The 27301-nt window shown below is 41.6% G+C and overlaps 1 protein-coding gene across 2 annotated transcripts in view; it reads left to right on the top strand.

Moving 5' to 3' along the window:
• Window positions 1-11419: 11419 nt before the first annotated feature.
• The window catches only part of VPS8 (VPS8 subunit of CORVET complex), a 251664-nt gene continuing 235782 nt past the window's right edge, over window positions 11420-27301 (top strand). The window contains exons 1-3 of one of the 2 annotated variants that reach the window (XM_007971871.3): window positions 11420-11517; window positions 25054-25295; window positions 26703-26771. In XM_007971871.3, the coding sequence (XP_007970062.3) occupies window positions 25143-25295; window positions 26703-26771 (222 nt within the window). In that variant the 5' untranslated portion in view covers window positions 11420-11517; window positions 25054-25142. Of the gene's footprint in view, window positions 11518-21129; window positions 21230-25053; window positions 25296-26702; window positions 26772-27301 lie in introns of those variants that run through there. The other variant, XM_073023385.1, reaches the window with a different exon arrangement.

Genomic DNA, 27301 nt, shown 5'->3' with positions numbered 1-27301 from the left:
TCTCTCTTTCAGCCTCTCTGGAAAGTAAGGCTGTGTTTTGCAGGGTGGGATGAACAAAGCTATTCGACTACCAGGGCTGGAGAGGGGAAGCTGACTTTCAGCTCATCCTTATGTTTGCAGCCACTCCATCCCATTAACTTCACAGTTACCCATACCTCCGTTTTCTAAACTCTTCCGTTCTTATTTTTTTTGTTGTTTTTCATGTCAAATTGGCTTCCTTTTTGAAAGCATCTCTACCCCTTGCCTGCCCTGCAGGCAGCTTTTTTTTTTCTCTGCTAAGTCAGTTAATACTCATCCAATGGGATCCTTCTTGCAAAATTCTTTGACATCATCCATCAGCTGTTGTCTCTTCTCTTGTTCTGATAGTTCTTGTGGGTTTAGACTTTACTACTTTACTGTCATTGCAGGAACAGAGTCAAACACATGAGCTTAATGTGCCAAGTCTGGGAGGGGAGAAATTCTCTCCCTGTCCCTGCTGCCACACTCTTCAGCCTGACTCACATTTCCAGTCTGGAATGCTGACTGCTCCCCAAACAAGCCCAGCTCTTGCTGATAATGTTTCTGGAATGTACTCCTTGTCTCCTTTCCATCAAGCCTCATCTTAAGTATCATACCCATGAAACCTCCTCCAATTTACCGCTGCTAGAGAAACATCTTGTCCCTTCTAAAGCTCATTGCATGTACATGTTTCACCTCTCCTGATTCATCTATGGTATGAACATCTATTGCTCTGCTATACAAGTTCTTTGAGGGAAGGGACAACAGCTTACCATCTCTGAATCCTCTTCAGCCAGCAGCTGATCTACCTATCTATCTATTATAACAAGAACCATAATAATTAAATGTCTGCCGTACTGTGTACAGACATTTTAATCACAATGGCCTCTAACACCTACAGTAACTCTACAAGGTAGGGTATTAGATTTAATTTTTAGATGGACACTCTAAGAGGTTAAAGGACTTCACCGAGGTCTCATAGCCAGCAAAAGGCAGGATCTCAATTCAAGCACTGGTTTCTTTGTCTCTAAAGTCTATATTTTTATCCCAGCTGTTTCGTTTCAGTTATCTTTTTAATTTTAACATTTTATTGTTACCTTTTTATTTTTAACTTGGGTATTTAACATTTTTCTTTCACCTGTGTGTTACTCCTGCTGCTCTGAAAGTGCAGGTGCAGTGTGGTTATTTTACTCATTCCAAACTCCTGTCCCTAAAGCAAGGACTCTCAACTTGACCCTGTGGATCCATATCTGTCATTTATTGGGCATTTTCTCTCTGTCAAGCAATTAGTAACGAGTGTGGTTAAGGGCATGGGCTCTGAAGACAGGTTCAAATCCTGGCTTCTCCACTTACTAACTATGAGTTTGGGCAAGTTACGACTTCTCTATGCTTCAGTTTCCTCTTCTGTAGAATGGGCCTTAATAATACCTGCAGTAGATACAACATAAGGTAATGGTGAGAATTAAATACATGTAAACTACTTAGAAGAGTGTATGGCACTTTATAAGCACTAATTGATGTTACCTATTGTAATCACATATTTTGTCTTATTTAACTTACACTTACACCTAGGGGGTAAAAATTATTATCCTAACTTTGCAGGTGAGGAGGCTGATATACAGATGCAAATTGAGATCTTCCTGACTCTAAAAGCATTTTCTTTCTTTTCTTTGTTTCTTTTTTCTTCTTTCTTTCTTTTTTCTTTCTTTCTTTTTTTTTTTTTTTTTTTTTGAGACGGAGTCTTGCTCTGTCTCCCAGGTTTGAGCGCAGTGGCCTGATCTCAGCTCACTGCAATCTTTGCCTCCCAAGTTCAAGCTATTCTCCTACCTCTGCCTCCGGAGTAGCTGGGGTTACAGGCATGTACCACCACGCCCGGCTAATTTTTGTATTTTAGTAGAGACGGGATTTCATGATGTTGGCCAGGCTAGTTGCAAACTCCTGACCTCAAGTGATCCGCCCACCTTGGCCTCCCAAAGTGCTGGGATTACAGGTGTGAGTCTCTGTGCCCAGCCTAAAAACATTTTCTTAACCATTATGCTATACAGCCAGAGAGATAGATGATACTTGTGGACATCCTGCAGGCTTTTAAATTTTGGTGAACCTATGAACAAGAAGATCCTGGTCTGGACACTGGTCTCCAATGCAACTCCAGAGAGAATGTGGGTATCATTACTGGGTAGGAATGTGCCACCCCAGGCTGGGAGTCAGGACACCTGCGCTCTAGACCTCCCTGCTGTGTGGACCCCCACCCTCTGCACCCTCCACTGCCACCCCCAGGCCTCATTTCTCTCATCTTAGAGAGGAAGGGTAGCACTGGCCTTCTGGGGCTCCTTATAAAGGCTCCCAGCAAAACCAGGTAACTGCTGAATGCCAGCACCATCTGGTGGCCATGGGCCAGAACCCAAGCCCATTGCTCCCCACTGCCACTTGGTGGCCACTAATGCCATCTTAGGTTTGCCAGGCATTTCACATTAAAAAAAGAATCATTGACATGATCATACACTATCTTTTCAGCAACTTGAAGAAATATGTAGGATTTGGTACTATCTTTTCCTGACAGGAAGCTGGGGCCCAGAGAAATTGGGTAAATGGCATGGAGTCACATGGCAAGCTCACTGGCTGTCACAGCCAGGTTTAAAAGGCTCTGATTTTTTTTTTTTTTTTTTTGAGACAGTCTCGCTCTGTCACCCAGGCTGGAGTGCAGTGACACGATCTCGGCTCACTGCAACCTCCGCCTCCCAAGTTCAAGCGATTCTCCTGCCTCAGCTTCCTGAGTAGCTGGGATTACAGGCACGCACCATCACGCCCAGCTAATTTTTGTGTTTTTAGTAGAGACGGGGTTTCACCATGTTGGTCAGGCTGGTCTCAAACTCCTGACCTTGTGATCCGCCCACATCGGCCTCCCAAAGTGCTGGAATTACAGGCGTGAGCCACCGTGCCTGGCCAAGGCTCTGAGATATTAAAGCTACCTCTGAAATAGAATTTGCAGGCATATCGAGAATATACCAAGTACAAGATGTGTCACATAGGTCATTTAATTTAGTCTGAGCATACAACTGAGACTCAGTGAGGTTTAATTTACTCAGCGTATAGGGTGTGACAGAGGCAGGATTTGAACCCAGATTCTATGACTCTACCCAGCCCTATTTTTCTCTTCCTCAATGTCTGGGGCTGGCCCTGAAGCATACAGAACAATTAAGGCTTCTAACCTCCAGAATTCTGTTGTTCTTTAGGATTGAATCCATAAATTTAGCTAGGCTGATAGCTATCCAGAATATAGACTTCATTTTCCTGCCTTCCTTGCAGCTAGAAATGGACCAATGGTAAGTCAGCAGGACTGGTGTATGCAGTTTCAGAAGCTGAAGGGAGTGGGCACACCCTTCTTTGCCAGCAGCTTCTAAAACAACTCCCAGTGACCCTACTTCCTGGAAGTCATGCCCTTGTGTAATTGCCTCCCCTGGAGTATGGGCTGGAGCTTGTACTTCTAACAGATAGAGAGTAGCATAAAACAATGGAAAGTAACTGCTTTTTAAAATTATTTGTTTATTTATTAGAGACAGGGCTTTGCTCTGTCACCCAGGCTGGGGTGCCATGGTGTCATGAGAGCTCACTGTAACCTCAAACTCCTGGGCTCAAGCGATTCTCTCACCTCAGTCCCCAGAGTAGCTAGTACTACAGGCATGTGCTACCATGCTTGGCTAATTTTCTGATCTTTTGCAGAGATAGGGTCTTGCTGTGTTGCCCAACCTGGTCTTGAACTCCTGGCTTCAAGTGATTCTTCCACTTCAGCCTCCCAAAGTGCGAGGATTACAGGTGTGAGCCACCATGACCAGGCAGAAGTCACTTCTAAGATCAGCTTACAAAAGACTGTGACTTCCATCTCCCTGACATTTTTGCTGGCTCTTCTTGCTTGCTTGCTTGGATGAAGCAAGCTACCATGTTGTGAGCTGCCTTATGGAGAAGCCCATGTGACAAGGAACTGAGGGCCCTCTGGCCAAGAACCAGTGAGGAACTGAGACCCTCAGTCCAACAGCCTGTGGCAAACAGAATCCTGCCAATAATCATGTTAGTGATCTTGGAAGAAGATCCTTCCCAATTTGAGCCTGGAGATTTCTACAGCTTGGGCCAACACCTTGGTTGCAGACTCGTGAGAGACCCAAACCAGAGGACCCAGTCAGGCCATGCCCAGAGTCCTGATTTATGGAAACTATAAGATAATGCATGCCATTGATTCATGCCTCTAATTTCTTGAGTAGTTACACAGCGATAGATAACTAATATACCTTCTTTATTCCTTTCTTCTTCCTTGTTAATTGGAAAACGGATGTGATAGTTGGAACAGACGTCTTGGACGATAGAACAGACTTGAGAATTGAGGCCCTACGTGGAGGAACAATGAGATAGAAGGAGTCTGGGCCCTGACACAGTGATGATTTTGAACTGTCTTTCGTTCTCAGCTGACTTCAACCCTTCCTCTTTTTGTGTTACCCTTTTATGTAAACAAGGCTATGTCCAGGCAAAATGGCAAAATAGGTCAAATTTGCCTCTGATATCCCAGTTGTTTCTGCATCTTCTTTACTCTTTCCTTGACCTTTTCCTCTTCTAATGCTTAGTCCTCTTCAGTCCTTGTCTAATGCCCAGTCCTGCCTAGGATCCCCTTTAAAGCTCAGATCCTAGCCCTGGACATTTCTCTCCACCCTCTTCTTGCTATTGAGTTCTGGGAGAATGCCCAGTTCTAAGTTCAAAAGGCTGATAAGTGATGTGATTATTTGCTTGCAGGAGTACAGGAGCAGTGGCAGGGGTGGGGCTGGAAGACAAAATACTCTAAGCAGATTTCAAATGATAACATTTCTGGAATTGTGAAATTATTAGAAAGAGAAATGTTTTTCTTTTTCTAAGGCCGAAGGAAAGAGGGACGAGGGAAGGCATTAGAATGAATGGGTGAATGGAAAGTGAAAGTCAGCTTGTTGTTGAGAATACAAAATGGCAGAGAATATAGATACTATTCCTTTTATGACTTTGGGAAGCAATTTATGATTCCTGAGTCCCCTCTTTTTTTGTTGCTGTTCTAGTAATGTTTGGATATAAAACACAATTCTTGCTAAAGGTCAGAAGAATTTGACCTTCTGAGCTTCCATAATTTATTTCTCTCATGGATCTTGTAAATGTTGTGTTTTTTAGTATTGTCTTCCTGGCTAGGGATCAGGTACTGGCTTTCATTCATATTTGTGTTCCTGGCAACAAGCGTTGTGCCTGGCACATAATAGGTACTCAATCAATGCTGGTGTATACTGTAAGGGAGATCTTTATTCCTCGATCCCGACTTTGGAAGCATTCTCAGGTTCGTGCATGTGACACCTCCTTCACACACAAATATAGGCTGTCCTTGCAGAATTTGTTCATTTATTTAATACAAATTTATGGAGCTCCTACTCTGTGCCATGTACTATTCTAGATGCAGGGAGTACGACCATCAATGAACTACACGAAAGTCTCTGCTCTCATAGTGCTTATGTACTGGTGGGGAAGACAGAAACTTGACAGATAAATAAGTACACATATGGTATGTTGGATGATGACAAGTACTACAGAAAAAAATAACACACAGGAGAGTGGTGACAGGGTGTGGGGAGGATGAGAGTGGCTCGGGAAGACTTCCCTGAGGTGACTGTGGCAGAAGCCGGCTATACTCCCTAGAATTCTGTACTCCTCTACACTCCGTGGCCTCTGTCGTAGTAAAGCAGGGCTGGGTGGCTAGTGCTGGCCAATGGACTGTGAGCAGAAGGGGCGCATGTCACTTTCAGGCCAAGAAATTCAGAGCCAGTGGGCTTTCTGCGCCCCCTCTTCTGTCTCAGAGCATTTAGAGGCCATGTGTTCAGAAAACAGTGTCACCAGATGGAAAGAAACCGAGTGGATGAACTGGTGAGAACCGGATGGAGGAAAGAACTGCTCCCCATCTTCCTTATATTTATTGCCCTGACTAAATATTTATTGCAGTGACATTTGAGCAAAGCCCTGAAGAAGGTGAGCGAGTGAGCCAAGTGGTTATCCTGAGAGAGGAACACTCCAGGCAGAAGGAACATGAGAGTGACAGCTGGACTAGGTTGAGTCACTTACAAAGAACCAATTTTACGTCTCTGCAGCCTGCTTGGACATTTTGACTCAATGAAGTTTGCATATGTATATATGCAAAGACTCCTGATTTTTAGATTAAAAACCCTGTACACCAGGTTTTGGTTTTGGCTTTTTAAATTATCATTATTTTCATTATTATTTATTATTTTTTGAGACAGAGTCTCACTTGTTGCCCAGGCTGGAGTGCAGTAGTGCGATCTTAGCTCACTTCAACCTCCGCCTCCCGGGTTCAAGCGATTCTCTTGCCTCAGTCTTCTGAGCAGCTGGGATTACAGGTGCCTGCCACCATGCCTGGCTAATTTTTGTATTTTTAGTAGAGACACGGTTTGCCATGTTGGCCAGGCTGGTCTCGAACTCCTGACCTCAGGTGATCCGTCCGCCTTGGCCTCCCAAAGTGCTGGGATTACAGGTGTGAGCCACCTCACCCGGCCAAATTATTTAAATAAGCTTGATTCTTTAGAGTAATTTTAGGTTCACAGCAAAATTGAGAGGGAGGTACAGAGACTTCTCATACACTGCCTGCCCCACGCATACATGGTCTCCCCTACCAGAGTGCTACATTAGTTACAGCTGATGGACCTGCACTGACACACCATTACATCATTATCACCCACATCTAGAGTTTACCTGAGGGTTAATTCTCAATGTTGCACATTTTGTGGCTTTGGACAAATTTATGATGTTTCCACTATTATAGCATCATACAGAATCATTTCACTGCCCTGAAAATTGTCTGTGCTCCAACAAGCTCCCTTTTTAAAAAAGGAAAAGAGGTCAGTTTATTTTGTGATTGTGAGCAAAAAGAGAAATGACAAAGGGGTCCATCTCCTATTCTCTGCCTTTTGTTCTCAGGTACAGACATTTTTTTTTCCTTCAGGAGAGATGTGGCTTATTCTAGATGCAGGGGTAATAGTGATGTCTGGGTTGAGGTCTGCATCCTTCTCTCTTGGGGAAAGCTGGAGGGAATACAGCTGGTGTAAGGACACCATCCAACTGTGGCAGCCCTCAGTGGCGCCCCCCCTTCTAGCTCCTGTGCACCCCGCAGTCCAGCCCTCACTGCTTCCCAAGGCTCTGAGAGCTCACGTGCAACTTTTTTTCTCATTGGCTTAATTTCTCTTAAGACCACTTCGCAAAAGCTCCATTGTAATCACTATCTGCTCAACTGCTTTGTCTTACTTACAGGTTTAGAAAATGCAAACATTCTTCTGTCTAGGTCTTACTGACCTGTAGAAAGTTAACTGATGAATGGTACATTTTAAGTCAAAACATACTTTCTGAACCCCAAACATAGTAGAGCTTTTGGTACTGTTTCCAAAAAGAGGAAAATCATTACACTATTCTATATAGAAAAATTTCAATATATAATATGCTGAAACAAATTTTACCTTTCAAAAAAATCTCAATACCTATGTTTAGATAAGTACAAGTGAAACTTTAAGAAATTCCAGTATCACTATTTCTCAAACTTGGATATTGTTCAGATCCTTTGTAAGGGGAAAAGATTCTCACAGATATCTAGAGTTAGCTTATATATTTTTTATAATGTTGCATACATATATGTGTATGTATATATGCAAACACAAAACTAAGGGCTCCTGATTTTTATAGATTTTATGCATCTATAAAACTAAAAAAATAAATTGAATACAAACAAAACTACTAAATGAAGAAATTCATATCTACAATTTTGATTTAATATAAGGAATGGTATTTTGCTGAAGCCAGTATTCACATGAATATTGTAATACTGTGTGATGACTCAATTCTCCCACTAACCTTTGTTAGTGCAGCGCACCACAATATAACTTGCCTATAACTTGGTGTGACCACATCATTTGTTTTAAAAATCCTTCTCTGTTTTTTTTTTTCCCCACAAGTCTGTAACAATTCACTCAGTACTATTTGCCAATCAGAAATCCAGCAGTGTAACTGCATTCCCAGAATAACTATAAAGGGCTGAGAAATTTATATAGATATTCCACTCCAATAGGAATTCCATACAGGTTAAAATGAGAGACCGTTTCATCTATCATATTGGCAAATCTTTTTTTTTTTTAAAAAGATAAAATAAATGCCAGCGGGGGTATGTGCGATGGGCACCCTTGAGTGCTTCTGGTGAGAATGAAAACTGGTCTGACATTTCTGGAAGGCAGTTTGACCATGGGTATTCACAGACTTAAGAGTTTTCAAAGCCTTTGAATTCCACTTACAGGTTGCTAGCCTAAGGAAGGAAATAATTTTAAAATGTGGGCCAAGATTTATGTATAAGGATATTCCTGGCAATGTTCTTGTTAGCAGTAAAAAATAGAAACTCCTATATGTCCAAAAATAGTGAAATAATGGAATACATGAAACTATATCATTAATAATTATGTAGCCATGAAAAATAATATTTGTGAACAATTTTAGTGATGGTGGATAGTGCTTAAGATATAACAGTGAAAAAAAGGATGGACTATTAACTATATATCCTATAAATATATAGAATACACAACTAAATATTCTATGCAGTTCTATTATGTCAAAAATGTAAATATGCAAAGAAAAAGATCCAACAGAAATAAGCCAAAACAATGAGTGCCTTTTTTCTGGGATGTGAGTAATTTCTGCTTTAAAATATTTCCTGAATTTTCCAAGTTTTCTACGATCAGCACACAATTTTTTTTATTATTAAGGCAAACAGCCCTGGAAAGGACAGCATTTGAGATTATTTACTGCTGTGAACAGAGGTACGTAAAAGGGCTGTTACTCTGGAGAATTCTCAGAGTCAGTCTGGACCATCCTAAAATATTCTTTATTATAAGTTGAAATCTGCTTCTCTGCAACATCCATACACAGGTCCTAGACTTGCTTTCTTTCTACAGCTATCCAGAATAAGTCTATGAGTGTTGTAGAGCTATTTCAAAGGGTCAGTTTTTTAAAGTAATGGCAAAAACCGCAATTACTTGTGCACCAACCTAATAGCTACCTTTCCACTGCTCGCCCCTATGACCCTGCTCTCCCCTACTTCTGCCAATTCCTTTTCCTCTGGATACTTTCAAAAGTTCTCTGTCACACAGGCTTTCTGGTCTCACCAGCTTGCTTATCCTTCTGTAGACAGTCTCCAGTTTAATAACTTTTCTAGAAAAATGTGATATTCAGAACCAAAGGCCGGTTTCCAGCCTTCTTAAGCACTGCTATCATCTTGCCACTCCTCTGCCCAAGTTCCTCTGGAGGCTCTTACCAGAAGAGCAGAACGCCCCAGCTTAGTGTGCAATGTCCTCCTGGATCTGGTCCCAGCCTTTCCAGCCTCATATCCCACCACATCTCTAATACACACTACACCAGTGTCTTCAAACTATGGGTTGTTCTGCATCACTGAATACTGAAATGAATTCAGTAACCAGCACTTAAAAAAAGAGAATAGAATAGAATAGAATGGAAAATACCAAGTTGCATTGTACATTCTAAGGGCAATTGCTGTCTCAACATTATCTATCTATCTATCTATCTATCTATCTATCTATCTATCTGCCTACCTACCTATCATGCACACTCACACATATACGCATACTGTGTGTGTTTTTATACTAGGCCGTGGCTGAAATGTATTTTTTTCTTTTTTTGAGTTGGAGTCTCTCTGTTACCCAGGCTGGAGTGCAATGGCATAATCTTGGCTCACTGCTCCCTCTGCCTCCTGGGTTCAAGCGATTCTCCTGCCTCAGCCTCCTGAGTAGCTGGGACCACAGGTGCATGCCACTACGCATGGCTAATTTTTGTATTTTTAGTAGAGACAGGGTTTCTCCATGTTGGATGGGCTGGTCTCAAACTCCTGACCACCTGCCTCGGCCTCCCAAAGTGCTGGGATTGCAGGCTTGAGTCACCGTGCCTGACCTGAAATGTATTTCTTACTGTGAGGAATGATTAAAAGAAGGTTGAAAGCCACTGCCCACACCACGGCTGTATCAGGCCAGTAACTAGTTCCCAAACTTGCTTCGTACTGCCTTTGATCCCAGCCTTCCCTCAGCTTGGCATTCTCCCTGCTCTCTGATACTGAAATCCTTCAAGGCCCTGACAAGATACCATATCCTTCCTTGAGTGTTTCAACTTTTCCTCTTGTCTGTGATCCAAAAATAGTGGTTCAATGTCTTTCTTTATATTACTCAAAACAGCCTACCTTGTATTTTGTTATGTCCGTACACTGAATTCTTAGACAATAAATATCTGGAGGGCAGGGCAGTGTCTTCCCCATCTTTGGGTTCTCTGGAGGCCCAGAAGTCTAGTGAACCTGGCTGATGCTCAAAAATGTCTGCCCAACCGAATGTTTTCTGTATCTCCTTCCAAGAGTATCTTCTGGTGTTCTTCCTCCTATTTTCTTGACCATAGCCCCCAGCAGGCCTAAAATCTGTGTCCTGGGGCTAATGTTACCTACAGTGATGACTCTAGAAACGAGTCTCTTCTGAAAGCTTTCACCTGTCTTCAGGAGCAATAAGAGAAATAAGCACATGTTTTTATTCAATTTTCAGAAGTTTCCTTTATTTAAGACTATGTTTCTCCTATATTTTTGGTGTTAAGATGTATTTTGGGGAGCAATACTGACGATATATTAGAAGATAATAGTTGGTTTTTTAGTACGTGTATGTCTATTGTCCTTATTTGACAAAATAAATTGGCAATTCTGTGTTCATCTTTTTTTAAAAAAAAACTAAAAAAAATTTACTGGTTGCAAACTCCAAAAGGCAGGGAATCAATTCCCCTTCTGGGCTGGCTGCAAGTAAGTTCACTTTCTTAAAGGAAGAGCTGGCCGGGCGCCGTGGCTCAAGCCTGTAATCCCAGCACTTTGGGAGGCCGAGACAGGCGGATCACGAGGTCAGGAGATCGAGACCATCCTGGCTAACACGGTGAAACCCCGTCTCTACTAAAAAATACAAAAAAACTAGCTGGGCGTGGTGGCGGGCGCCTGTAGTCCCAGCTACTCGGGAGGCTGAGGCAGGAGAATGGCTTGAATCCAGGAGGCGGAGCTTGCAGTGAGCTGAGATCCGGCCACTGCACTCCAGCCTGGGCGACAGAGCAAGACTCCGTCTCAAAAAAAAAAAAAAAGGAGGGGCTTTCTCCTCTCACCTCAAGGACTGCTATTTATTCGTCCGCGCTACTCTTTCGATGTTTCCATTCTCTTTGGTCTTCAAGAAGTGAATCACCCGCTTTTTCCGTGCGGGAAGCCAGTATATCTCTGGCCCTTTAAATAGGGGCGTGGTGAAGAGGCGCGGACCGCCCAGGAGGGGGAGCAGTGTGAGGAGAAAAGCGGAAGCGAGGCCAGTAGTGGTAGGTAGTGCGCGTGCGTGAGGCTAAAGCTGGGGCGCGGTCACGTGGGCCGACGGTCCAGGGCCGGAATGTCTGCAAGCTCAGGTAACGAGTTTCCAGAGAGCGGGCCGGTGGGGAGGAGACAGGATTGAGGGGCTGTATTCAGGGTAGGAGGAGAGCGCGCCACAGGTCTCTGAGCCTCGGCGCCTCCTCCCAGCGCGACAGCGGCGCGACCCTGGGGAGCGGACGGAGCAGCCCGTGACTGGCTAGCCGGACACGATCCACGGGCCGGGCGGGGTTGATTCTTGAGTGGAGGGGCGTGTCCTACGTTGGCCCGGAACTGGGTCGGGCAATTTCCACTTACTGGTTCCAAATGAATGTGAAAATTCAAATGGGCTTAAGTAAAAAGGGATTTATTGGCTCCAAACATGGAAAGGGTTGGGGTATCAGTAAATCCAGTGACTCCAGTGATGTGTTTGTGTGTCTTTCCCTTTCTACAAAGGACCAGTAACCCCTCAGTTCCCTATCTCCTTTGCGACTATAATTGCAAGCCACATTCTGTCCTGTTACAGTCCTGCGACAATTAGGCTGAGGGACTGGCGCGCCCGCTCCCCCGACTGTGAGCCTAGGCGGCGGGTGTCATGCCCCTCCCCACTCCCGGGCGGAGCAGGTGTGTAGCCCGTCTGTTGGGCCTGGAAAACAGGTGTGGACCCCTTTATCCTCCAGGGACTGATATCAGGGTGCCTGAGCCTGAGGCTTAGATGGGGTATGCACCTCTTAGGATCGGTGCGCACCCTGTGAGGCTGGTTCTAGTTTGTCTCCACGTGCAAGTTGTGCACCGGAATGAGGGCAGCAGGGTGAAAGGTGGACCTCTAGAGTTCGAGGCTATTCCTGTGCCTTGGCCTGTTCTTCGTGCGTGGCACCTGGGGAAGGAGGAAAACAGCTGCTCAGAGTGTCTGGGTGTACAAAATGGGAGTGCTTCCCAGGATAGGGTGAGAGGTTCCATGGCCGTGGGTTATCAGGAATAGCTAGCTGGGGAGCTTTCTTTAAATAAACAGACCCCCTCCACTTCTTAAATTCTTGTTAGAATGAATAGGAAGACTTCTGTCCTCTGCACCATCCACCCTCTACCATACTCAATTTTCCCGTACTAAAAAACCCAAAATCCAAGCCAAACAAGCATGGATGTTAGCTTGTGGTGCTAAACCTTATTCCAAATGTCTGCGTTTGGGAGATAATTACATGTTAGTTGTCTGTGTATGTCTGTGTCTGCCTGTGTGTGTTTGAGGTATATCTAATATAAATGTGGATGGAGAATCTGCACATGTTTGTGTAAGACATGGGTTTGCTTATGGTTAAATTTAAGCACAGAGTAGGTATTGAATCCTCTGGCAATAGCTGGCCTGTTCTGTAGAATATGCAATAAAGATAAATGGAAAAAAAAATTCGTTCAACTGTTGGGCTTTATATGGTCAAAGAGGCATATGTGAGAAAATTCTTTCCAGAGCTCTTACAGAGTAATATGTTGACTTTTTCCTTATATTTAATATATTTCCTTCGTATCTGGACCATTGTCAGCAGATAGATGTTTTCTGTCTTCCAGAATATTGGGACATGTTGGTGATTCTTAGCTGTATCTCACTCTTCCATTGACATTTCAACCAGTGTGACACAAAATGTCAGGTATGTATGTGAATGAGAAGATCTTTTGAACTTAATAAAGTATGTTTAACTTTGGATCTACTGATAGCTTTTATAGAGTTTAGATGGTATGTTCTCTTGATCCACAACTTTAGGTGCCATCTGTACATAGTGGTAAAATCAAACTGTTGTATTCATAACTGAACCTTGAATGAATATTTGACTTATCTTCACGCTGTATGACATTATTAAATGTGTTCTGTGTATTAGCAAGGAACTACAGCTTTGCGTTGGATTTTTCACTGTTATGAATTTCTTAGGTTTACTCTAATAGTAATTACACTTTTTTTAGTCAAAGATATTTCTGTTGCAAGCGACAGAAAATTCAAATGGGCTTAAGCTAAAAGGGATTTATTGGCTCCAAACCTGGAAGGGGCTGGGGTATCACTAAATCCAGTGACTCCAGTGATGGAGTACTTGCATGTCTCTCCCTTTCTGCAAAGGACCAGTAACCCTCAGTTCCCTGTCTCCTCTGCAACTGTAATTGCAAGCCTCGTTCTGTCCTGTTACAGTCATGGGACAATTAGGGGATACATTCTGAGAAATGCGTAGTTAGGCAAATTTTGTCATTGTGCAAGCATCATAGTGTGTTTAGACAAACTGACATGGTATAGCCTACCGCACACCCCGAGTATGTGGGATGGCCTATTGCTCCTAGACTGTGAAGCAGCACCGCATGTTACTGTACAGAATACTCTAGGTGGTTGTAACGCAGTGGCCACGTATTTGTAGATCTAAACATAGAAAAGGTACAGTAACAATACAGTTTAAAAGATTAAAAGGTAAGTGCACCTGTGTGGGGCACTTACCGTGAAGGGAGTTTGCAGGACTGGAAGTTGCTGTGGGTGAGGCAGTGAGTGAGTGGTGAGTGAATGTGAAGGCCTAGGACATTACTGTATACTACTGTAGACTTTTTGAACGCTGTACACTTAGGCTACACTAAATTTATGAAAAATTTTTTTCTTCCTCCAATAATAAATTAACCTTAGCTTACTGTAATGTAACTTTTATGTTATAAACTTTTAAAAAGGTTTTTAACTTCTTTGTGATAAAACTTAGCTTAAAATACAAACACATGGTACAATTAGCTGTACAAATATATTTTCTTTATATCTTTATTCTGTTAGCTTTTTTCTGTTTTAAAATTTTTTAATCTTTAAAAACTAAGACACAAACACATTACCCTAGGCCTGCACAGAGTCAGGAAGGTCCCACTGGAATGTCTTCAGAGGCAGTAACACATAGGGAACTGTCTTATGATAACAGTGCCTTCTGGAATACCTCCTGAAGGACCTGCCTAAAACTGTTTTACAGCTAACTTTTTAATTTTTTAATAAGTAGATGAGTACACTTTAATGATAAAAAGTATAGGATAGCAAATACATAAACTGGTACATAGTTTATTGTCAAGTATTATGTACTGTACGTAATTTATGTGCTTAGCTTGTATACTACTGGCAGTGCAGTAGGTTTGTTTACGCCAGCATCACCACAGACACATGAGTAATGTATTGCATTACAACAGCTATGACATCACTGGGCTACAGGAATTTTTCAGCTCCATTATGTGTAATCTTAGGGGACCATGGTTGCATATGTGGTCTGTCATTGACCCAAAACGTCTTTTTGGGGCACGTGACTATGTATAAGTGCATAAAAGATGTGACTGCAGACAACTCCTGTGTTATGCCATCCAAGGTTAAGCACCCCAGAATAAAGACAAATTCCAGAAGGACCTTGATTGGCCAGATAGGACACAAGAATGTGATGTGCCTACTGTTCTGCTCCCGTAGCTAGGCAGATAGGGTACTTGATTGGCAGCACCACCAAAATCATATGGTTGGAATGGAGGAGAAGCAGTTGCCCTCCAGGAAAGATGGCAGAGGTGCTGGGGTGTTTTATCTTTATTTTTTCCGTTGCAATTCAGCAAGATGCTTCCAGTTACTTCTTGCTCTTAAAAAAAAAAAAAAAAAAAAAAAGAATAAATCTCTTGTGACACTACATCCTTCTTGGTACCTAACCAAGAGAAATTGAGATGACAGTTAATTGCAAGTTAATAAAGAAGGCCATCATCCACTCAGCCTTTACCTAAGTGGAATCCTATCTTTTGCGCATTTAACTTATAAGAATTTACCTGCATCAGTTACGTAAAGAAGAAAAGGGAATATATTTCAGCCTACACAAGGCCCTTATGCTTTTTAGGAGGAGTTCTTTGGGGTTGAAGTGGGTCTGGAAAGAGAGATTCTCATGATAGTGGAGACAATATTTTTTTTTTTTTTTTTTTTTTTGAGACGGAGTCTCGCTCTGTCGCCCAGGCTGGAGTGCAGTGGCCGGATCTCAGCTCACTGCAAGCTCCGCCTCCCGCGTTTACGCCATTCTCCTGCCTCAGCCTCCCGAGTAGCTGGGACTACAGGCACCCGCCACCTCGCCCGGCTAGTTTTTTGTATTTTTAGTAGAGACGGGGTTTCACCGTGTTAGCCAAGATGGTCTCGATCTCCTGACCTCGTGATCCGCCCGTCTCGGCCTCCCAAAGTGCTGGGATTACAGGGTTGAGCCACCGCGCCCGGCCAGTGGAGACAATATTATAGAAGCTGGAAGTGATCATTTTTCTCTGTTATTCATTTCACTTATTACCTCATACACATATTGATATAAAACTGATCAATAAAGTTAGAATTTCTACATTATATATTTGTAGACTTAGTTCATGTTACTGTTTTGTGTGTTGTGATAGGGGATTAGATTTTTCTTTTCTAGACTGGAGCTGATTGCGTCTGACAATTCATAGCAGTAACTTAGCACTGTATACAGATTGTGTCTGACAATTCATAGCAGTAACTTAGCACTGTATACAGGAAGGTCTTAGGCATTGTTCCTTCCCTTTTCTTTTTAACATTTAAAAATCTGTATGTACTTATGATCACTCTCCTCATTTAGACATTCACCAACAGAACAGAAAGAGAAACAGAGTTTGGGCTTTTTCATTGTGGCAGTTCTGGCATTGTGAGCTACAATTACCTAAATGTGCCTTCTTGGAAAGAAATTCCAGGGTCAAGTAAAGCAGCCCATCCCAGTATATAGTAACGTTGCTCTAAATAAGGTCTGTATCTAAAGGCCATGAGTAAGGTGAAAATTGAGTACCCTCAAAGTACTCCAAGAGGGAGTCATATCAGAAACTCACAAGTGTTGGGTCTCTCAGGAAGCCCAGTACAGCCAGATCTTGTTTTTCCATGTTGGAACTGCATGGCATTTGTTATTTTGAGCACAGGTGACATGAATTGCTTGGGTGTGAGGCATGTGAGAACTGAGACATAGAACAGCAGCTGACCGTCTCCTATTCTGTGCTCACTATGAAGCACGAAGTTATTGAGTGGAGGTATGCAGAGTCTCTGGCTCTATGTGAATCACTTCTTTTTCTCTCCTTCCTGTTGCTGAAGGTAATAGATGAAATCCTGTAAATTGAATGGAAGTATGGTACATTTCCACTGTATTCATCTTGGCCTCTAGGCTGAATTAACGTAAAAGAACATAAAACATCCGAGATTGTGGGGTTTGCATCATGTTATAAATGAGCTAAATGATTTAAAAATATCTCTCCTAGATGCAAAGAATGGAACTTGCACAGATGGAGGCGTTTTGGAGTAGTGTAACTAACCATACTTTATATTACATGACCAGACTGCTATTTGAGATTCTGGAAGCCAGTGATGCAGTCTTGCTTGGGTATTTACCTAGGGAGGGAGGGATGGGTGGATTGATCAGCTACTGTGTCATATTGGCACAGGGAATAGACTGGTGAACAAGGCAGATCTGGTCTTTGCTCTCCCATGGAACCTGCATTCCACCTGGGGGCAAGGAATGGTGGTTTAGACAATGAGGAGATGATTACAATGTGATAAGTGTAGTAAAAGAGGAGAACAATGTTATGGGTGCATATTAACAGGGAACATAGCCTAGTTGAGCAGGCCAAAAAAAAGGGTTTTCTGAGGAAGCAAAGTTTTAGCTGATAGTTGATAAATATGACCTGCAGTGGTTGACAAGCTTGACTACATATAAGTAATATTTATTTATAACTTGGCTTACTTATTATGACATAGTTTCCTATATGCTGTGAGTCAAATAACATCCTCTGGAGCTTAACAATTACAAGTAATAACACTTATATATTTAATTTGCAACACAGATGTTGTTCCTGTCTCTAATTCCCATGTTAATCAAACATTTTTTGAATGTCTCCCTAGCTGTGCAAGCCAGTAAGCCCAGTGTTGTGGAATATTCAAAGAAGCATGGCCCCATTTTTATTGTATAGCTGGGGAGAAAAGATAGTCACGTGGTAAATTCACTAATGAATCAGTATGAGGAAAGAGCCAAGCCACTGTTTTAAAAGAAGACATGTTTTCTGAATTCAGAGGATGGTTAGGGAAGGAAGAGGTCATAGGCAGATCCAGTTTGAACAGTGCCTGGAAGGAAGAAAGGAAGTTAGATAAATGTAGAGAAAAAGGAAAGGAAAGGGAAGGTGAATCAGCTCGAGCAGACATGGAGGGAAAGTGGAAGCTATCCATGAAGGACTCTTAGTGCAAAAATAATAAATTCAATTGTAAGGGAAGAAGCCAGAGGGATCCGCTCGTGTGATAGCTGGAGTCACAGGCTTAGAATTTGGGATTTTATCCTGGTGGCATTGGGAATCTGTTAAAAATAAGTCCGCTTGTGCTGGGCACAGTGGCTTACACCTGTAATCCCATCACTGTGGGAGACTGAGGCGGGCAGGTGGCTTGAGCCCAGGAGTTTGAGACCAGCCTGGCCAACATCATCTCTATGAAAAATTCAAAAAATTAGCTAGCCTTGGTGGTGTGCGCCTGTAGACCCAGCTACTTGGGAGGCTGAAGTGGGAGGATTGCTTGAACCTGGGAGGCAGAGGTTGTAATGAGCCGAGATCATGCCACTGCACTCCAGCCTGGGTGACAGAGGGGGATCCTGTCTCAAAAAAAAAAAAAAAAAAAAAAAAAAAAGTCCGTTTGCCAGAGGAAGGTAATAGAAAACTAATGGAAGTTAACTCACTATTGCATTTTTTTCCTTTTACAAAACAAACCACAAAACAAAACAAAGGAATGAAGAGAAATGCTTGGATTGGGAAGGCCAAAAATAAAGTTTGCATGTAATGTTGTTACTATATCATGATTTTGTGATTTTTTTTTCTAGCATTATATAGTAAATAAAAACTTGATTCTATTTCATTGTAATGTGAAAAAGTATCTCATATGACACTTTTAGGAGGAAAAGAATGTCAGAGAATTAAATAGGCTCGTGGAGCTTGAGAACAGTTAGGAATAAATGTTTGCCGAGGTGAAAACCGGTGAGAAGCCAGGCATGGTGGCACAGGCTGGTAGTTGCAGCTACTTGGGAGATGTGAGGTAGGAGGATCGCTTGAGGCCAGGAGCTTAAGGCTAACCTGGGCAACATAGGAAGATTCCATCTCTTAAAAAAAACTGGTGGAAGTTTAACTTGGCCTTATATAGGTCACACATTCTAGAGTTCTTATTCAGTTAGCCAGTGTCATAAGTAAGTCATTGCTGTTTATGTGGCGTATATCTTTTTTTAGTGGTCCTTGAATCTATTAAGTGGTTGGAAATAACAAGAGGAAATAACAGAATTATCAAGATGTCAGATAATCTTATGTCTGAACTATTAAAATTCTCGTTTATCAGCACTCAGAAGAGGACAGCGTACTGGGTAATTGTGATTCCGTGACATATATTTCTTATCAGATTAATCTGATTTCGTTCTAAGAGAGATTAAGAAATACTTCATGTAGCCTGTTTTGTTATGTGCAAGTACTGTCTGGTATGGCATCCCCTTAGGAACTATAAAAACACTAGCTCACATGATGGTTGGGTGAAGAACTAATTGTAGAATTGCATCCCAACAGGAATTTATGAGTGGTTCATTATCCACCTTTTACTGGGATAACATTTAAGAGATAGCTGAAGCAGGATCGGTATCAAGTGTGAAATATTAAGCATCATATATTAAGCATTTCATCATTGGTGCATATTTTGGAATGAAGGGCCTACTTAATAAACACATGGCAACACCAACCCACAAGAGAAGGGTTACTATTTCAGAATGTTGGATATGTGACCAGAAACAAATTAACTTATATTTATTAGTACAGTTGACCCTTGAACAATGCAGGGGTTAAGGGCACTGCCCCCTCAACCAGTGGAAAATCCGAGTACAACTTGTGACTCCTCAAAAACTTTACTACTACTACCTACTGTTGACCAGAAGCCTTACTGATAACATTAATGGTCATTTAACACATATTTTTTGTGTTATTTGTATTGTATACTATATAGTTACAATAAAGTAAGCTAGAGAAAAGAAGATATTAAGAGTCTAAAGAAGAGGAAATATATTTGCTTTTCATTATGTAGAAGTGGATCATTATACAGGCCTTCATCCTTGTCTAAACGTTGAGTAGGCTGAGGAGGAGGAGGAGGGGTTGGTCTCCCTGTCTTGAGTGGAAGAGGCAGAGGAAAACCCACCTGTAAGTGGACCCTTGAAGTTCAAACCTGTGTTGTTCAAGGGTCAACTGTCTATTCATTTTCTATTGTTGCCGTAAATTACTGTAAAGTTAGTGGTATAAAACAATGCAGATTTATTTTACAGTTCTCATTAAAATTAAGAGGTCAAGACAGGACTTCAGTCCTTCTGGAGGCTCTAGGAGACCATCTGTTTCTTTGTCTTTTGCAGCTTCTAGAGGCTGCCTGCATCCTTGACTCCTGAGCCCCGTTCTCCATCTTCAACGCCTGTGACATGGTGTCTCTCTGATTCTACTTCTCGTGTCACATCTCTTTTTCTGGCGTTCTCTTCTGCCTCTCTCTTCCACTTTCAAGGACCTCTGTGATTACATTGGACCCACCCAGATCATCCAGAATAATCTTCCTGTCAAGGTCTTAATGTAACCTGCAAAATCCCTTTTGCCATATCAAGTAACATATTCATAGTTTCTGGGAATTAGGACTGTCACTCTTGGATACCTTTATACTGCCTACCACAGGTAGATTCCCAGCTCAGGTACTTTCTGAAAAATTCACAGAAGCATCTCATGTGAACTCTCCTTTTGAAAAAATGTGAGCATGATGACATTTTGATTCATCAGGTCTCTTTGGTTTGGAAAAATTGACTAAAATGAAGAAAGGAGTAACTGCTAGTAAGTGACAAAAGAGGGACTTGGGAAGGGGACGTAGTTGGCTTCACTAATAAAACGTAGACTAATGATGATGTTAAAAAAATCCAAAACATGATTTTAGAATGAGTTAGTAACAATAAGACACTTCTGTTATAATGAAAGTTTTTATTAAGTGTCTCTGTTGTTTTGGTGGGAGCTGTGCTACTCTTAGACAAAACCCCTACCATTCAGCTCATGAAGAACTGCTATGATACCCAGGATATTGTTCTGATACGCTTAGCACTGGCTAGACCTATACAAAAATACTGGATTTTGTTTTAGAATCTTTAACTTTAGAAAAATTTGAAAATCTTGAGATTTTAAATATAATAGCTAGTATCTGTTGAAAATTATGTCCAGACATTATTCTAAATACTTTATTGTCATATCATTTGTTCCTCACAGGAGCCCTGCAAAGTAGGTAGTGGCATTCATAAGAGTCAGGACTCCCAATTTTATGTGCTAAAAGAAAGGGGGAAGTTGGGAGAGTATATGTTGGCTTATGTAGCCAAACTGCCACAAGGCAATGGGCAGAGCTAACTTCATAGAAGACTAGAATCTGAGGTTTGAATAATGTCAGGACTTTTTTCTCTACTTTGTTTTTTTTTAGAGACGGAGTGTTGCTCTATTGCCCAGGCTGAAGTGCAGTGGTGCAATCTTCTTGGCTCATTGCATCCTCCGCCTCCCAGGTTCAAGCAATTCTTCTGCCTCAGCCTCCTAAGTAGCTGGGACTGCAAGCACACGCCACCACGCTTGGCTAATTTTTTTTTTTTTTTTGTATTTTAGTAGAGACGGGGTTTCACCGTGTTGCTGCCCAGGCTGGTCTTGAACTCCTGAGCTCAGGAAATCCACCCGCCTCGGCCTCCCAAAGTGCTAGGATTACAGGTATAAACCACTGTGTCCGGCCTCTACTTCGTTTTTTAGATAGGTTTCATTCTTGCTAGAGAATCTGTACCTAGAACCTAGTTCTGTCAATAGAGGCACGTCTCCAGTGACAGATGCTTAGCAAGTGTTTAGTTAGGTGTGTGTTAAGTGAATGATTTCTTTTCTGCAGAAGAGAGCTGGGTAGGGAGTGTGGGATCTGCTCAGCTGCATTATTCGTTGTATAGAGAACAGGAAATACCTGTTCCTCATCAGTTCCATTTTAATGAATCCTGGTGAAAGACTCTGGCTATCACATAATCCCTTTTACCAAAGGATTTTGGACCATTAGCCTCTACAAGAACACATGGTTTGAAGGAACCCTTCCCAGAACAAGAGGCGCTGTTCTGAGCAAACAACGCAAAGTCCACAATATTCCATTTTAATGATATAGAAATAGAGAGGTTCAGAAAAGGTAAACAAATTGACCAGGGTTACAGATGGGATGTCATAAAGGCCAGATTCAGACTTTATTTATTTATTTTATTTTTTGGGGGGTCAGGGGTGGGGATAAATGTTTATTTCCTGGTCATTTCTTTTTTTGAGACAGTCTTACTGTCTTGCCCAGGCTGAAGTGCAGTGGCGCCATCTCGGCTCACTGTAAGCTCTGCCTCCTGGGTTCACGCCATTCTCCTGCCTCAGCCTCCCGAGTAGCTGGGACTACAGGCGCCTGCCACCATGCCCGGCTAATTTTTTGTTTTTTTTTTTAAGTAGAGATGGGGTTTCACCATGTTAGCCAGGATGGTGTCGATCTCCTGACCTTGTGATCCGCCTGCTTCGGCCTCCCAAAGTGCTGGGATTACAGGCGTGAGCCACCGCGCCCGGCCTATTTCCTGGTCATTTCTAAGAAAAGTGGCCACAACTGCAGACCTGAGTTTAATAGACTCTTTGGCTTGTGTTCTTTCCACTTTGCCACCACATCCCATCAGTAAAAGGAGTTCTGTGAAATGAAGGACAGAAATGGGGCAGGGTAGCTTGGCGGGATGAAGTCTTGAGGGAGTGCTTGATCACCTGACACTTCTTCAGTGTGATATTGGGGTTCACAGATGCTAACTTGTTATATGGTCTTGGAACCTCTTAATAACTCCAGATATGAGATAAAAAGAGCTGGAAAAAATTGTTTTTCTTTATGAGTTATTTTGGAGAGACAAATATAAAATGAATCATTTTAGATTATTAAATCATTTAAATAAATATTATTTTGCCATATGATCTTTCCCACTATTTTTGAAAAATGTATAAGAATAAAAGTTAATAACTATCTTTAGGAACCACTGAAAGTGAATTAGATTGCGTGTGTTTGTAAATAGTTGTTAAATAATTGCAACCATTTTTGCTTAGTGGTACAAATAGGAGTTGAAAGACTTTATTAAAAAGTAATTTGTCATGAGCCAAGGTCTTTGAAGAAATGCATATAAACATTAGTATTGCTACTGCATTTGGGTTATTGCAAAAGGAGCCCTATATTTAGAACCTGATGATGTTGGAAAGATACTTTAAAATGTTGCCAGGCAAAGAGTGGCCTCAGTTATGTGTTCTAGGAATGTGTTTGATAGCATGTGTTTTATAGGACATGACCCTATAAACAGAAAGCCTATTTTCTGTAGCATGTGAAAGAAATTAGTTTGTATTTGGTAATATACCAAATAGTGTAATAGCTAGAAAAGTTGGTTTCAGCTCTTGAAAAGTCAGTTTCATGAGTCCATGATTTATACAAAGTAACAATTCATTTCTTTTAATATGATAAAAATGAAACATGAAAGGAAGTGAAATTAATTATAGGTACTAAAATAATGAGCTTCATTAGATAAAATTGTCAGTGAATTTTTGGCATATTGTTTAAAAGCAACTAATCTCAGTTCACTTTTTAAAAAATTAGTTATTTCAAGCCAGGCACGGTGGCACATACCTGTAGTCCCAGCTACTCAGGAGACTGAGGCTGGAGGATGGCTTGAGCCCAAGAGTTGGAGGCCACGTTGACAATATAGTGAGACTCCATTTCTTTTTTTTTTTTTTTTTGAGATGGAGTCTGGCTCTGTTGCCCAGGCTGGAGTGCAGTGGCCGGATCTCAGCTCATTGCAAGCTCCACCTCCCGAGTTTACGCCATTCTCCTGCCTCAGCCTCCCGAGTAGCTGGGACTACAGGCGCCTGACACCGTGCCTGGCTGGTTTTTTGTATTTTTTAGTAGAGACGGAGTTTCACTGTGTTAGCCAGGATGGTCTCGATCTCCTGACCTCATGATCCGCCCATCTCGGCCTCCCAAAGTGCTGGGATTACAGGCTTGAGCCACCGCGCCCGGCCGAGACTCCATTTCTTAAAAGAAATTAAGTGACTCAGTAATTGCAAGCCTTTTTTTCTGCCTTCATTAACATGCACAATCTAATTTACTAAGAGAAGCTCACTACAGCGCAAGGGTTGTTGGTGGTAGTGGTGTTTATACCTACTAAGGGCAATATGTAGTTTGAAAGAGCTTTGCACTGAGAATTTTGCCAGTTGTTTGGTACTGTGAAAAACATCTAGTTTAGAAAACAAAATGATCTTTATTATTATTAGGGCATTGTTTGTGTTTTCATGTTTTTGCTTTATTCTAAACAGATAAAGCTAATTGGACTTTTTTTTTTTTTTTTTTTTTTGGAGACGGAGTCTTGCTCTGTCACCCAGGCTGGAGTGCAGTGGCCGGATCTCAGCTCACTGCAAGCTCCGCCTCCTGGGTTTTCGCCATTCTCCTGCCTCAGCCTCCCGAGTAGCTGGGACTATAGGCGCCCGCCACCTCGCCCGGCTATTTTTTTTGTATTTTTTAGTAGAGACGGGGTTTCACTGTGTTAGCCAGGATGGTCTCGATCTCCTGACCTCGTGATCCACCCGTCTCGGCCTCCCAAAGTGCTGGGATTACAGGCTTGAGCCACCGCGCCCGGCCGCTAATTGGACTTTTTAAAGTTAGGTCACTTGTAGCCTAGTTGAAACACAACGTAAAATCATTTAAAAGCAAACTTAATTATTAAACTTACAGTAATGTTTTAAGTATATTTTAACTTTCTAAAAATGACAGTTTTGCAAGTAAACCAAATTATCTGTGATTTTTGATATAAGAGCGATCTATCATTTAGAGCTGTGAAATAATAAAAAGCTGTATACGTTTCTAGTTTTCTTTAGTATCTCATTTTTCTCTGAAAGTATCCATGTTTCTCTATGACTAGCTCTCTTTCTAGAACTCTCTGGTAGGCTATGGAATTATTTTATCTTGGGGTCATTGTTGTTTCCTTTAATAGATCTGAACCCCTAGGTTTGCTTGTGTTGTATTAAATAGCTAGTTGTTCATCCCTGGTGTTTCTGCTAAACTCCCAGAGACATCCGTGGCCCTGTGCAGAGGCCAACAACAAAACTGGTTTATATGCTTATTTCCAGGGGAACTGGAGCACTACCCTGGGGTTTGGAATGTAAGGAAGGCATTAATTGCAGCTTTTGGCACCGATTTACCCTTATGCTATTAGGTAAATAAATCTAGTTGGTACCAGGTCTAGTGACTGAGCCTATTAAGTTATCACTATCACCAGTTTCATGACTTTGGGTGGTGGACCACTTCCCAAAGTCCTTGAGCCCAAGTTAGGTGTTCCTCCTTTATGCTCTCATTGAAGCCCTCTCCCAATAATATACCCTGTACCCTACTGTTAATTTCAGTTTGCCTGCAATCAGATGATTAGGTGAAATCTGACCAAGTAAATCTTTGGAATGTCTAATTGACAAGGAGGAAATCTAAATTACACTTTTTTTTTTCTTTTTTTCAAAAGAGATAATCGTTCAGGTCTTTGTGAGCTAAGGCCAAACGAACAAAAGAACACTTGCTTTGATGGACTGAATACTGTTCTTAGAAGTAAATATGGAAAATGAACCAGACCATGAAAATGTGGAACAGAGCCTCTGTGCCAAGACGAGCGAAGACGAGCTGAATAAGTCCTTCAATCTAGAAGCTTCACTTTCAAAATTCTCTTACATAGATCTAGACAAGGAACTGGAGTTCAAAAATGATCTGGTAAAAATTTCAACTTTTGTCAAGTGATAATGTTTAACCAGTGTTGGTTAGAGTATGCTTTGTGACCCAGAGACTCTTAAGTCTGTCGTTTTTGCATGGGTTAATAGGAGTCTGTGTATAGTTTTTTTGTTTGTTTGTTTTTTGCTTTTTTTTTTTTGTTTTTTTGGATACAGGGTCTCACTCTGTTGTCCAGGTTGGAGTACAGTGGTGCAGACATGGCTCACTGAAGCTTCAACCTCCTGGGCTCAAGTGATCCTCCCGCCTCAGCCTCCCAAGTAGCTGGGACCACAGGTGTGTGCCACCACGCCCACCTAACTTTTAATTTTTTTGTAGAGAGGGTCTCGCCATGTTGCCCAGGCTTGTCTCAAACTCCTGGACTCAAGCACTTCTCCCTTCTTCACCTCCCATGTGTGTAGTTTTATGAGATGACATTACTCTTCATTTGTATAGTCCATTACAGTTTATGAAACAATTTGATTCATGTTGTCATTTGAGCTTCACAACTCTCACAACACTCTGATAATCCATTGTATAGATGAAGACACTGGCATGCAGCTATGTAAATGACTTCTCAAAGTCACAGAGCCAGTGGTAGGTTCCTTATCTTGCACAGCATTTTTTTCTCCCTTTGATTTAATATTATATTAATGGGTTTCTGTGAGTATGAGGATATTTAATGACAAGTTGCTTGACCTAATTATCTCTCACCATAATTTATGAAATAACTAAGAAATATGATGTCAGACTTTTGCTTATTGCTTATGACTTATGTCTAAACTTAGAAAATTAGGGGTTTTCTTAGATGTTGTTTTGTCATATTTAAGAAAGCAGAGGCAGAAGTCTTTCAACAGAAGTTTTCTGGAAAGTAGGCTGGGCGTAGTGGCTCATGCCTGTAATTCCAGCACTTTGTGAGGCCGAGATGGGCGGATCACTTAAGGTCAAGGGTTCAAGACCAGCCTGGCCTTATGGTGAAACCCCACCTCTACTAAAAATACAAAAAAAATTAACCGGGTGTAGTGGCGCGTGCCTGTAATCCCAGCTCCTCAGGAGGCTGAGGCAGGAGAATTGCTTGAACCTGGGAGGCGGAGGTTGCAGTGAGCTGAGATCGCACCATTGCACTCCCCTGGGCATCACAGCAAGACTCTGTCTCAAGAAAAAAGGCGTTCTGGAAAGGGCTGTCAGGATAGTGCAGTTAGTGCATATATGTCCTTGATAGTAACTGAATGTGTAGATAGGAAAGGAAATCACTCTGTAGTCTTGACTTGATTATTACTATGGATTTTTGAGTTGATCATTTTGGTGGTAAGTTTGTCTTTTAATTGATGGTGATTTTAATAAACTGAAACCCCTCACAGTTATAAGGGGAAAGGCATCATTTTGTGAGCATTATTTTTTTTCTTTGTTTAGATTGATGACAAGGAGTTTGATATTCCTCAAGTTGATACTCCTCCAACACTGGAAAGCATACTAAATGAGGTAAGTGAATATTAATGATTACTGTCATTTCGTGGCATTAATCTTAATACTTTTTGGATTAGTTATAAATGCACCTAGATGCGCACTATCCAGTAGGGTAGCCACTAGTCATGTGTGTCAGTTTAAAATTTAAATTAATTATAATCAAATAAAAATTTAATTCCCTGGCTGTACGAGGCACATTTCAAGTGCTCAATAGCCACGTGTGGCTAGCGGCTACTATGTGGCTAGGGGACAGCATAGATAAAGAGTATTTCCATCATCACAGGAAGTTCTCTTGGACAGCAGTAGTCTAGATTGTGAGCTTCTCAAGGGCATAAACCATCTCTTGTTCATCTTTAGTCTCTGTGCTCAGAACAATGCCTAATACTTGGCAGACTTTAAAATATATTTTATTAAGTGAATTGAGATGCAAAATTTATGTCACTTTTGAGGTTTGTATTATGTGTTGCTAATGGTTAAGTTTTCTCTACCACTGATATTCAAATAGCCTGTCCTCTGACACTAAAGAACATCTTGCAACCTTATAA

The sequence above is a fragment of the Chlorocebus sabaeus genome, chromosome 15 (genome assembly GCF_047675955.1).
Source record: "Chlorocebus sabaeus isolate Y175 chromosome 15, mChlSab1.0.hap1, whole genome shotgun sequence".
Classification (NCBI taxonomy): Eukaryota; Metazoa; Chordata; class Mammalia; order Primates; family Cercopithecidae; genus Chlorocebus; species Chlorocebus sabaeus.
Note: the sequence above shows the minus strand (reverse complement) of the source record. Positions and strands in the feature narration are given on the sequence as shown.